Source organism: Glycine max, chromosome 7 (assembly GCF_000004515.6).
Source record: "Glycine max cultivar Williams 82 chromosome 7, Glycine_max_v4.0, whole genome shotgun sequence".
NCBI classification, from domain to species: domain Eukaryota; kingdom Viridiplantae; phylum Streptophyta; class Magnoliopsida; order Fabales; family Fabaceae; genus Glycine; species Glycine max.
The window spans coordinates 36062151-36075912 of NC_038243.2; the positions used below are offsets into that span (position 1 = coordinate 36062151).

At 29.3% G+C, this 13762-nt stretch overlaps 1 protein-coding gene across 1 annotated transcript; it reads right to left on the reverse strand.

Moving 5' to 3' along the window:
- Window positions 1-3730, reverse strand: STP1 (monosaccharide transporter). Its single transcript, NM_001251007.2, has 4 exons — window positions 3484-3730; window positions 3038-3360; window positions 853-1482; window positions 1-734 (listed from the first exon to the last, which is right to left on the reverse strand). Exons 1-4 carry the CDS (start codon window positions 3614-3616, stop codon window positions 264-266), a joined length of 1557 nt encoding a protein of 518 aa, NP_001237936.2. The 5' UTR covers window positions 3617-3730; the 3' UTR covers window positions 1-263.
- Window positions 3731-13762: the final 10032 nt, after the last annotated feature.

Here is a 13762-nt window from a genome sequence, read left to right on the forward strand (position 1 = left end):
ATAAAGGACAAGAAATCGGATGTCTATGAGGTATGAGTGTACATCCAACTTGATGTTTTCAAAGGCATAACAATTTGTGCAATTGGATTAATATAGAAAAGTATCCTGTAAACTTGCTTCATATGAAGAAGCAGGGGATACATAAGAAAAATAACCCTTTTTAATTTTTAGGAACAATTCAATACATTGAAACCAATAGTATGATTTACCAACAAAAGCTAAAACGCTAGTCATTGAGAAAAATAAACCAAGACGAGGACTAACTACACTTCTTTAATAGCTCCCTTTCCCATCTCAACACCATTGCCATAATCATCATGCTCCACGAATCTGGACCAGAAGGGGTGTGCCTGCCAAACCTGCCCCATTTCTTCAATTGGAATGCCCTTTGTTTCGGGCAAGAAGAAGTAGACGAAGAATGTCATGATCAACACGAAGAAGGCAAAGAAGAGGAACAAGCCGAACTTCATGTGGCAAAGCATTGTCAAGAAGACTTGTGCAATCAAGAAAGTGAAAAGCATGTTCACCGACACATTGATACTCTGAGCAGCCGAACGAATCTCCAAGGGAAAGATCTCACTAGGCACCAACCAACCTAGGGGACCCCATGACCAGGCAAATGCTGATACATAAATGCAAATGAAGAGAACCACAACAATTGCATACCACTTTGGCAAATCACCTGGGTTCCCATCAGTTCCAAACTTTGCTCCAATTGCAGCTGCAACTACAGCCTATACAATACACACCAACATATACTTAATTTAATCATAACCATTTCATAAGTCAACATTTTTTCATTCAATAACTTGTACAATTAAGTAGTACATTGAAGATTAAGCAAAAGGGTACCTGGCAAATGAGCATTTGGACTCCACCTTCAAGGAAAAGGGCTCTCCTACCCCACTTGTCAACACCATAAATTGAGACACAAGTTGCGACAACATTAACAACGCCGGTGATCACAGCTGACATTAGAGCAGCATCATCCTTAAACCCGATGGAGCTGAACAGGACCGGCGCGTAAAACATGATGACATTGATTCCAGTGAGTTGCTGGAAGAATGGAATCAACACTGCCATGGTGAGGTGGGGTCTGTACTTTCTTTGCAACAAGTTCCTCCAAGGGTGCTCCACTTGGCTAGAGGATTCACTTGCTGCCACAAGGTCATTGAACTCTTCATCAACATTGTCGATGCCGCGAATTCTCTGAAGCTGAGCCTTGGCCTTCTCGCGATCACCCCTTTCAATCATGGAATTGGGAGTGTCTGGAAGGACTAGTGATCCTACTGTGATTATAAGGGCAGGGACCATAGCACCTCCCAAACTCAACCTCCATCCCCAACCACCTTTGATTTTAGCAAAGAAATAGTTCAACACATTGGCCACAAGGATACCAACAGTGATGGACAACTGAAAGCCAATGTTCAATGCTCCTCTATATTTGTATGGAGCCATTTCAGATAGGTAGAGTGGCACAGACTGTTCATCACACAAGTAAAATCAGAAAACAAGAATGATTAGTCAAAGTTAAAACAAATGTAGCAACATTGATGTAGAAATAATTGACTAATAACTAGTTCACATGTAGCTATGTAATTTAATTAGAAAAAAACGTGTAAGATCACATGGGTTTTTATCAGCTTGTCCTCCCTGTCCGTCCCAAAATGACTAATCTTTAAGAAATATCCAAGAGAATTAGTTATTATTAAGGAACAATTTTAATAAAATATCATTGTTTTCTATTAATCTCAATAAATATATATTAAGTCTTTTAAGATAATATTATTTATTATAAGACAAAATTAAAATAAATATTTAAATAGAGTCATGAGTTAATTAAAAAAAAATCAAAGACTAAAATAGAGTCATTTTGGGATGGAGGAATAATGTTTATTTTGGGGAGGAGTAACCTGTAAAACAAAGCCCGGTAACGGAAAACTAGAGTAAGATTTTTATTTCATAAATTCTTTTATTATAAATTCAACACCGTGGAAAATGGTGTAAAGGAACGTGGGAACAGGAAGCGAGGATGTCACACGCAAAGAAAAACGGGTCACAAAATTAAGTCACTATTAGTAAATTAGTGGCACCAATTGTGTCCATCCTAATCCAGCTATCACTCTCTACACATGCTAAGAGATAAAATGAGTGAGGATTCTTTGTATAAAACCCAAACAAGTCCAATTTGCTCAGTTTCAAAAGGTCAGTCAAAAAAAAAAAACAAATGGGCAGAATCAAAATGAGCCGAAATCAATAAATCATAATACTTAATAGAGTAGAAAAAATAGCCCCAAAATACAGTAAAGTAGGGAAATGAATAGTTGCGGTAGTAAGTAGTAACCGACGACTTTTTGACTCAATAAAAAACTATAATCACAACCAATGAATGCCTGAAAAGTTCAGAAACCGTATATTTACAACGTGTCAGCAACTTTCTACGAAAGGTTATGTCTTTCTCTTTCTGTCAGAGTTAATAAAACGTATAGGGAGTTCATTTTTTTTATATTCCATCTATTGTCCCTTTCTCCCCGGAGAAAAAAAATAAATGATAATAAATATCATTTATACAAGTAGATCTGGGAAAAGGATTCAGTATCAACGACAACCAGTACCAAAATAGTGCACAACAGACAACTTAAACTGTCGTATTACTTACTCAATTATTATTTAGAGAAAAAAAAAAATGAACAGATGGTTTTATGTCTGAATTTGAAGGGGAAAAAACGCAAAATTTTGACTCGTTCTCTCTACACAGCGAGAGAATATCGGAGACATACCCATACCCCCGTGTTTCAATCCAATAAATCCAAAAATAAAAATATAAAAAATAAAATTATTTTGCTACAACAAAAGAGGAAAAACCCAAAATTTGCTTGCTAAATAGATTTTTTATTAGAGGTACTTGAATTGATAGTGACTCAATTAAATAAGAGAGAGATTTGAAAGGAACAAAAATCAGCATATTTGATTTCAGGTTTCATAATAAAATTATTAGTAATAGATTTCACATCTCCAACGTGATTACGAACGATACCTGATTGGCGAAGCCGATACCGAACCCGAGCAAGATCCGACCCACGATTAACATCCAAACGTGTTGGGCGAAACCGTTGATGAGGGCACCGACGAGGAAAAGCAAGCCTCCGAAAAGCATGGAGAGTTTCCGGCCGAATTTACGCGTGACGGTGGCGGCAACCAACGACGACAGCAAAGCGGCGAGGTACAAGGACGACGTGAACATCGTCAGTGTCTGGCTGTCGTATTGGCAGTACTGGTTCACCGTTTTGTCGGAGTTTTTCTTCCGGAACACTGACGGAAAAAACTTGAGCAGAAACGGATCCATGGACGTCACTCCACCTGATCATAACCCACACAAGCACAGGCATTAAAACATAAAAGTTATACACTCACCCAGATCATAGGTTAAATCAAAATAAAACACTAACATAAGTGTACACACATGTGTGTGTTAATTAGTACCTGAAATTCCGATATCGTAACCGAAGATTAAACCACCCATGGCTGCAACTATACATGTTACCGTCACAAATAGAGTGAGGCTTCCAGGGTACTCCTTGCCCCCTCCGGTGTTTATACCTCCGACCGCAGGCATTTTTTAGTTTTTTTGCTCTCTTTTTCTAGCCTCAATAAGAGAGAAAATTACGAGAGAGAGAGTGAATCTGGGTTGTTGAAACTTGAAACAAAGAAGAAAGAGAATGGTGAAGAGAACAGAGACAGGGAAATAGAAACAGGATGGAGCTTTTGGATGGGGAGTGGCAAGTGTTTATATAGCCAGATTTTCGGTTGAGCTGTCAATGGTGATATAATATGAACATATGCTTATCTATAAATTCAATTCAATTTGCATTTCACATTATGTAAATTTTGAGAAACTGTTAAGGTTATTGGGCATCGCCCATTGTGCAATTAATAAAAAGTTTAACATGTATGCACAGATTGTAATTTTATATTATTATTTGAATTATTTAAAGATAATAATTTTAAAAATTGATAAATTTATTTTATATAATGGATTATGATCGAATCTTTGTTAAAACTTTTTAAACTGTTAATATATAATTTTTTTCTCATTAATATATATATTTTTTTATTTCACTTGCCTGAACTGTTTAAGCATCTCTTTCCCCTACAAATTGTTACAGTACGTTTTAAAAGAAAAAATTAAAAGCAATTGAATACAGAAGTAAAAGCATTTAATTCTGGGTTTGCAATCAAAATTATTTTAGAGCAGGCGATTGGCTTATTAGTGCTCTTCATATTGATTAAGTAATTAAAAGAAGAAAATATTTATTGTAAAAATATAAAAAAATAATGGATAACATAACATAATTTTGCGTATTTTAATATAAAAAATTCTTTTAATTATTTAACCAATATCTTAAAAATATTAGTTAACATTTACCTTAGAGTAATTCATTAACGGTATATATTTTCTATTTAATAACCAAAATTTTAAAAATAAAACACAGAAGAACTTATTTTAATGTAAAGATACTAAACAGTTGTTTTTTTTCTTCTTATAAACATACATAGACTAAAATTAATTTTTAATTGATTGAGAGTGTAAGTATTTTACACTAAACAATTAAACATTTTTATAAACAGACTTTGTGTAAATATTTTGGATATTTTGATTTTGATTTATATCGATACATAAAGAGTATCTATTTGAATTTTAAAACTATATTCATGAAAAAAGCACTTGTTAAGAGGAGCATTCTTAAATCGTTCTATATAATGGATTGACTACATGGATTTAAAAATACAGTCCACCGTTAGATGAGCCTACAAAAGTCGAAATTCAAGCAGGGAAGTGGAGAACGGACTAAGATGACAAAAGATTAATTTAAAACCCTTTTTACATTGCCAACAAATTTAGAGTTCCTTTTTCACGAATTCTCTTTTCCCCCAAATGAGGTTTTCAAATTTGTTAGTTATACAGTTGGAGGAAAACTGGCAATAAGATAATTGGTTTATCCAAAACCAATTAAACCAAAAAAAATGAAAATTGGTTTATCCATTGTGAAGTGGCATTGGATAATGTTGGATTAATTGAAGGGGCAGTTGGTGTTGGTAGGTAACGTCGGTGTTCATAGTAAAAGTGGTCGTCGATTGGATCAGGATGCGTGACTTCGATTGCCTTTACAGCAATGTTGGATCAATGAATCTCTCCTTCAAATGTGGAAACATAAGAAGAATGTGTGAGGATTGGAAAAGAGACTAAAACATTACTTTCATTAATTAGATTTTAGAGGGAGTGACCTTAAACTTTGGAAAAAGAAAATTATCACTTTTTTTATTTTTTTTAAAAAAGGAAAAATTGATCAGTTTATTAATCTCAAGATTAATTTAGTTTTCTTTTAAGAAAATTGAATTTACCCACTTTTTTTATGGGCAAAAGGAGCCCAAGCCCCCATTGAATTTATCCACTAAACAACCATTATCATCTTTTAAAAAGTAACTTTAAAGTTTTAAAATGTCAAAATTTATACCAGGAAGTAAATCAACTAAGGTGAAATTATTTATAAAAGGTCTTTAATTTGAATTTTAGGTATGTAATTGTGTTAAATATTCAAGAAAAATTTTATTATCTATGGTAATTCTATCCAGCTATAAAAAAATTACTTCTGGTGAATTATACATATGATTTAGACTAAAAAAATTAAAATTTATTAATGAGCAAAAACTTTAATATTCTTTTGAGAATAATACTCCCTCCTTCCCAAAATAATTTTTATCTTATATTATTTTATACATGCAAGAAAAAATAATAAATAGATTAAAAATAGTAATAATTTTATAAAATTAATTTTATATTATCATTAATTCATTTATACTTGTGAAATGGAAATAAAAGATATAAAAATAAGAAATTCTACTACAACTACTTTATTACAATAAAAAAATATTATACTTTTGATCTCTACCTAACAATCTAAAAAGATTGTAAAAAGCGACATAGGGAGTATTTAATATAATGAAGTGTTCATTAAGTGTTTTACGTGCATTCAATTAATGGCGTTAGATAGTTAATTTACTATTGTCATTACTCTTAATTAATGACTTTTAAATAGGGGTATATATTGGCCCACGAACCTGATATTTTTTTTTTTACACAACCATATATACTTCAATTTGCTTTTTACTTTTTAATTTAGTAGTGTTTGATAATACTAGCGAAAACGGTAAACTGACATAAAAATAATAAATCACGATTTTATCCAATTTTCTAATTACTTTTTTTAAATAAATTACGATTTTATTATTTTTATGTCATTTTATACTTTTTAATTATTTCAACAACTAATTTTTTTAAACACTTATATATTTAATAAGTTAACTTTGTTGAAGATAGTCCGAAGCTAAAAATTGATAACTGAAAACTAAAAAAAAATTAACTTATTGAAGTATAAATGTTCAGTAAGTAAAATTAATAGTTAAAGTAAATAAAAAGTATAAAATGACATAAAAGCAAAAAAAATCATGATTTATTTATAAAGGGTGATAATTAAATTTGATAAATATATTTAGGATAGAAAAAGAAAGAAAACATAAAAAGAATTAGAAGTTAGCATTTTAATAAACACCGAAGCTATTAAAAAATTATTTATCAAATAATCAAAGAGGTTTTTCAACTAAAAATATTCTATCAAATATAATTTTAATCTAGTATATATATATATATATATATATATATATATATATATATATATATATATATATATATATTCTATAGAATGATGTTAGAGGACAATTCCATATTTATTTTCTCTAAAAATATTAAATGATATTATTTAATTCAATTATTAATTCAAATCAATATTATTATATTAAGTAAATAGATTCTATTTTGTTATTCATTCTATTAGAATTATATTCAATTAGTTTATTCTATCAAATAATTCGATTAGTTTATTTCATCATTTTTTTATAATAAGTAATTGATGGATAAATTCAAACGTGTATTAGTGTATGTAAAAAAAAAAAAGAGTGTATTACTGTAAGTTCAAACATTCATGCATTGTTAGTATATTATAACATTTTTTTTAAATTATTAATTAATTAAAAATTATTTTAAATATATATATATATATATATATATTAAAATAATTATCACAAAAATCAATAATTTTACTATAATAATATGACAATGTGGGTGCATTTTAATTAAAGTTTGGTTATACTTAATAAAATTAATTGATAAGTTAACTAAAAACTTATAAGTTATAAACTAGTAGCTCAAAGGTTGAAAGCTATATAAAAGTATATACATTTCTAACTTAATTAAAAGTATTTGATAAGACTAACTGATAAATGTCAAATGACATAGAATATAAAAATGATATATTTAATATTTGAGTTTTATTTCAAATAACTTACCATATTAAAAAGTAGGTTAATAATTTTTTTAGTATAAATACATTAACAAATTATATTATTCATTTATTTTAAAATAATATATAATTATAATTTATTAACATACTCATATTAATATATATATTTTGATGGTGGGAAAATATTTTTACACTTATAGTATATTAAAATTAAACTCATATTTTAAGCAGATGTTTTTATCCAACTTTGATGAAATAGTGATGCACAAAAAAAAACAGTAAATTTAGCGTTGACCAAAGTCGTGGCTAATGACTATGTAAGCGTCGTGACGAACACTAGGCCATTGCAACAAAGGTCATTACAATATGACTCAAAATCTTTTCACCAATTCGAAACCAGGTACATAGAGTAAATATATATTTTCTCTCATTTTCATATGCTTTCCGGTTTGTGGAGCAAACCAGTATAATTATCCATTTTCGCTGCTTTAACAAAAGTAAAAAGAAATGAGAATCTCTATATAAGCAAAAGAAATTCTCTCCAGAAGCATCTCAAAAATATGATGTGTATAAAACAAAAGTTGACTAAAAAGAAAAAGAAAACGATCCCAATTAGGAAAAGAGGGAAACCAAATGGATAATTTCTTTTACGTAGCCAAACTTTTTTTTTTTTGGGTACATTATTGTTCTTTTCTAGTCTCCTTATTTTGCTCTCTTTCAAATTTTATCCCTGTTCAAAACAATCTTTAAGCATTCTTCACTTTGTAATTGTAACTTCCCTTCTATTTCCTCGAAACATTTCTTTTGTTCTTTCCTTCTTTTTTCCCCCTTCCATCCTTTTCCGGTTTTCCCTTTACTTGTTCCTTCTTGTTCAATGTTTGTTCAGTTTAATTACCTACATACGAAGTTAGAATAGTGAGTATGAAAATAAAATTTCCTTGTAACAATTAAGTCTTACTTAGTGAGGAATAAATGTATGTAAGCATTTTTAATATATAGCCACTAAATAACATTATCCATTCAAAGACGGAAGGCTCGAAGAAAGTAAGCACGTATGTAACCATTTGTTGATGTTCCTCATGTTCATATGGCATCATCATGTGGTCATGCCATTTTACGGCTTTAAGTTAGTCTCCTTTGGAGTGCATGCATGGGTCCACTACTCCATGTAAAGTCACCCGTTTCCCACGTGTGGTGAACACTCGCCTTTGAGCATTCTCATGTAGGCATAGCAAGTTTGGAACCAACATCAGTTGAAGAATGAAATTCAACACAATTGTAATGAAACTAAACTTACATTATACAATTAATCATAATCTAAAACGATATGATGATGTGTATTTTATAATATTAAAAGAAGTATAATTTTTACTCGATCTCTGTATTTTTTAATTTTATGTGTTTATTCATTTTCTTAATTCAATCATATATTTTGATAAATTTTGTTTTGATGCTTTAATAAAGTTATTTTACAGTATGATTTATGAATAGGCTAAGATTTATGAATCAATTTATGTTAATATTTGAAAACTTTGATGGCAAATTTAAATTGAAATTCCATACACACATGTACAATTTTAAATTTGACATCTAATATGACTTTAAAATATTTTTAGTTATAATACGATTATACTTATCAATTTTATTTTTCTCATTCGTATACCAACAAGTCCTTAGTATTAGGGGAACTAAATTTTGTCCTTTAAGTAAGATATTACATTTGTAGATAGAAAAATATTGTTAGAAAAATAGCCTTGACTGAAAACAATCAATCAAATTTTTCAATAAAAATTAATCATTAGTTACTTCACACCGCATGCAATAAATATTAGTGATATATCATTATAGAATTCAAAACAAAATCAATCGTTAAGAGTAAGACATTGTAAAAGTCTTTGTCTGTGTTGTGAGTGGACTGTCTCTTTCCGTCTTTCTTCTTTAATAAAAACAGAAGCAATTTCTTGTATATTAAATATTCATAATTATTTTTTTAAAAAAAAACGAGTTTTAAAAATTAGTATATCTTTTATAAAATAAATATCTTAATTTTCAATAAAATTTATTTTATTTTTGATTTATATTATTAAAACATTAATTAGGGTTCATAGTTGAAAAAAATGTTTAATTTCTACAATTAGTCGGGTAGTAGAAACAGAGAGAGAAGCGCGTCATCTGATAAGCTCAATGCAATTAGAAGACAAATGCACAGAGCCTCGCCTTGCACAAGGACAGGTCAACGGCCCAAAAATCTCCCATATATAAAGCCACAGATAATAAAATCAAAATATAATAATAATTTATACTAATAATAAAGAAAATATTTCATTGTTGTGTCCACATTTTTTAGATAATTTTGCCCTTCATCAATTTTTAAACTCAGTTCAGATATTCTTTGTTAACAACTATCCCGTTACTTTTCTAGTTAGTTACTTTTTTTTTCTTACTCTTATTATTATTTTTGCTTAACATTTAAACCTTTTTTTCTTCTTTTTATTTTATTTATAATATATAGAGAGGCATCTTTCCCTAATAATAATAATTTGGGAAAATAGTTTTCATAATAATTGGAATGCAAAATGTCAACCTGCAGCATTCTTATAGTTGAAACAATAGCCCATAATGAAATAATAATGATATATTATGCACGAGGATAGGTCATACAACATGGACCTATAGCTGGAAATTCATCTAGAATGTATCAAGGTATCTTTCAATGTCTCAAGAGATTAACTAATATGTTTTTAAAATAGAAAATCATCAAGGCGTACATAAAAAATTTCTTATATACGCAATTAACAGTTAAATCATATTTAACATATTTAAGAATTGAATATTTATCAATAGTCTTGATTAAAAGTTCTAACTTTTTTTAACTTAATATATATGACAAAATTTATATATATATATATATATATATATATATATATATATATATATATATAAAAGTACACATTGGTGTGTATTAGTATTTAACACAAAAAGAAATGGATTAAAAACTCATTTATTTTTAGTTTTTCAAAATTTAATTTAAAGATATTATTATATTTTACCATTTAACTTAAAAAATAAAATAAAAATCTTTTTTCTCTCTCCTATCTTTTTTTCATCGTTCCTCTGTCCTTTTATTTCTGATGTATAAAAATAAGACCGTGACATACTCACAAACTGACACAATCATAATGTCACGTTAAATTAAACACTCATTTTATTTATAACATATAATAATTTTATATCTTTCTATAACATTTTTTTACACTAATTATCATATTTTTTGTATAGTAAATTATTAAAAATGTGTCATGAGATTATTAGTACCCAATTAAGAGTTAAATCATATTTAACATAATTGAATATTTATCCGTTGTCTTAGACTACTTTGTTGATTTATAACTAAAATTTTCCTAACAATCTTGATAATATTTAAGTAATAATAACAATAACAAAATTTTTTTATCTTAATATATGAATAAGATTAATATCACTATAAAAAATTGTGTTTTAGCATTGTGTGTTAGCATCGGCTAGAAAAGAACAAAACAATTAACCTTTGTGATAATTGCTCTTTTGTTGTTGAGCAAGCTCAACTCAAATTCCTATAAATATTTGCTAAACATGAGTGAAAGAACTTTATTTGCTAAACATGCATGGGTGAAAGAACTTTTTTAATCTCTCTAGGTTGATGTATTTAAAAAAAAAAATTCAAAATAACTTTGTACAGTCTAACAAGGAAAATAAACATGACAATCTCATTGATAAGAACACCCTATAGATTCTCCACATGACACATTTCATCATTCACATTAAGGTCTCATGCAACAAAGGCCATAGCCATCTCTCTCCTCAGCATGCCCCAGCGCCCATGACCTCCTCCCGTTTAACACCTTTACCTTCACAAAACAAATCCTTTGAATCGAACTTCCACTAATTAACAGATCAAATCCATTGAAAGAAATTATACCGATAGGTATTTAGTCAATCAGAGATATCTAGTTCTTACAGTACCTGAATGGTGATAACCAAATAACTATTCAACTAATATACATATACCTAGGTCCAGGTACAATTAACATAGTAACACAGATTAAACCTTCCTAATTATCTTTTGTCGACTTTTGGTAGGGTTATTTTTTGTCAATGTCGGTCAATCTATTTTTGGTTGATGTCAAAATTATTTTTGGGTTGAGGTCGGTTAGGGTTTTTTAGTCCTTGTTGGTCAATGATTTTTTTAATCGATATTGATTAGGGTTATTTTTGACTGACATCAGGTAGGATTTTTTTGTTGACATAAGCTTGGTTTTTTCGGTTAACATTGGTCAATGTTATTTTTTGTTGACGTTGGTTTGGATCTTTTTGTCATGTTGGTTAAGGCTATTTTTTGACTCACATCAGCTAGGTTTTTATCCGGTCGATGCCAACCAGTGATGTTTATTTGGTCAAGATTGACCAATCATATTTTTTGGTCGACATTAGTCATGGTTATTTTTTGTCAACGTCAGCTAGGATTTTTTTTTTATCAATGTCACTCAATGATGTTTTTTGGCCAACAACGGCTAAAGCAATTTTTCGAGCGACATCGGGCAATGTTATTATTTCGCCAACATTGGCCAGGGTTACTGACACCAACAAAAAAATAATCCAACAAAAGTCAACCAAAAAATTCTTAATCAATGTCAAGAAAAAATACGTGTGGCCGATGTAAGCAAAAAAAAATCATTGATCAATGTCGGAAAAAAAAACCTAGCAAACATCAATTAAAAATAGTCTCAACTGAAAAAGAACCTTGGTGGATGTCAACCAAAACAAACCTTAGCCAATTTCTATCACAAAATACCCTAGGCGATCTCAACAAAAAACAGAATTGATTGATGTCTGTCAAAAAATATCATCTGTTGAAAAAACTTTGGACAACATTGACAAAAAAATAGTTTCGACCAATGTTGGCTCAAAAAAACCTAGTTGACATCAATTAAAAAATAACTTTGGTTAATGTTGGTCGAAAAAATTCTAGACGACATTAGCAAAAAAATAGTCCTAACCAACCCTAGCGGCAAAAAACCCTAGTTGATCGTCTAAGAGATAGTCTTGGCCGAGGTCAACTGAGAAACATTATCAATTGATGTTGGCCAAGAAAACTCTGACTAACGTCTATTGAAAAAATAGTCTCAATTAATGTCGACTAAAAAATTACCTTTGACAGACCTTGATCAAGGTTGTTTTAAAGGATTGTTATACAATTTGAAAATCTAATAAAATATTCAATTCATATCCAAATAATTGGATTGGATTTATAATAAAAAAAATAGATTTTAATGTAAAACCAAACTATTAAAAGAGATTTAAAGTGGTTTGGATATGATTGGTTATAGATTGATTTTATATAATCGGATTTTTTGATACCCCTAACGGTAATCACCCCAAAAGGCCATAGATCCATAGCCCAATAAGACTTAAATAGGAATGATAATCTCAAGGTAAAAGGATATTGTGCATTCATTCATTACTAATATTTATGATTCTAGAATGAAACTTGAACGTCAAAATACCTTTATAGGTATCTCACCCTTAGAGGAATATTTTGACTAGCACTAATAAAAAACATGTTGAAGCGAATGGCACATCTAAAATTAAAGTATCTGACCATCTTTAAATAACATAACTCTAAATACAAAACCTAACTGCAACATACAAGGGTGCGATGGGGGCGGGATGAATTTAATCAAATGTCTTTAAACCTTAATCTCTTGTGTTTTGAAATATATTTTTCTAATCATTTGATTTTTAGTTTAGCAAAAGTAACTTGTATCTTAAACTGAATTGGCGTTTGCCAGGTACAGGTTAAAGAATTTGGGATTTAACTTATCAGACCTTTAATTAAAATACATTAACATAGTAAAAGTTTTTTACAACTATGTTTTTTTTTTTTTACAGAAGCTTTTTTACAACTACCAGCTTATCAAGAATTGTTATCTGATTAAAATTTATTAACCTTTGTAATGATTAATCTAAAAGTTAAACATGGAGTGATTTTTAGCTGGTGAAAAAAAAAATAGACTGATAGTATATCAAAATTAAGTTCTTCAACAAATTCTTATCTGGGTGTTAACACGGGGTTATAAGATTGAATGTTTAAGGATTTTTTTTCCGCTAAGCTAAAGGAGCAGTAAATGGATATCTTTTTGGCTTTTGGTAATTGTTTAGTTTTGTAATGAATTTAAATTTTTTAAATTAGAATATTTTTTTGGTTGAGTTGACCGATGCCCACAACAGTGATTATGTTTTGTTTTTTACGTAATTACTAATTACCCTAATTTTTTATTAGTAGTCCCATAATCAGCGGCTAAATTATTGTTAACGGAAGAGTTTTTAACAGCTAAAAATTAAGGTCAATTTGTGTAATGCTATTG

Coding starts and splice junctions, on each gene's coding strand:
- STP1 (NM_001251007.2), bottom strand. CDS start 3,616: ATGCCTGCGGTCGGAGGTATAAACACCGGAGGGGGCAAGGAGTACCCT. Junction 3,361..3,483: donor TTACGATATCGGAATTTCAG/GTACTAATTAAC, acceptor GGTTATGATCAG/GTGGAGTGACGTCCATGGAT. Junction 1,483..3,037: donor GTATCGGCTTCGCCAATCAG/GTATCGTTCGTA, acceptor TGTGATGAACAG/TCTGTGCCACTCTACCTATC.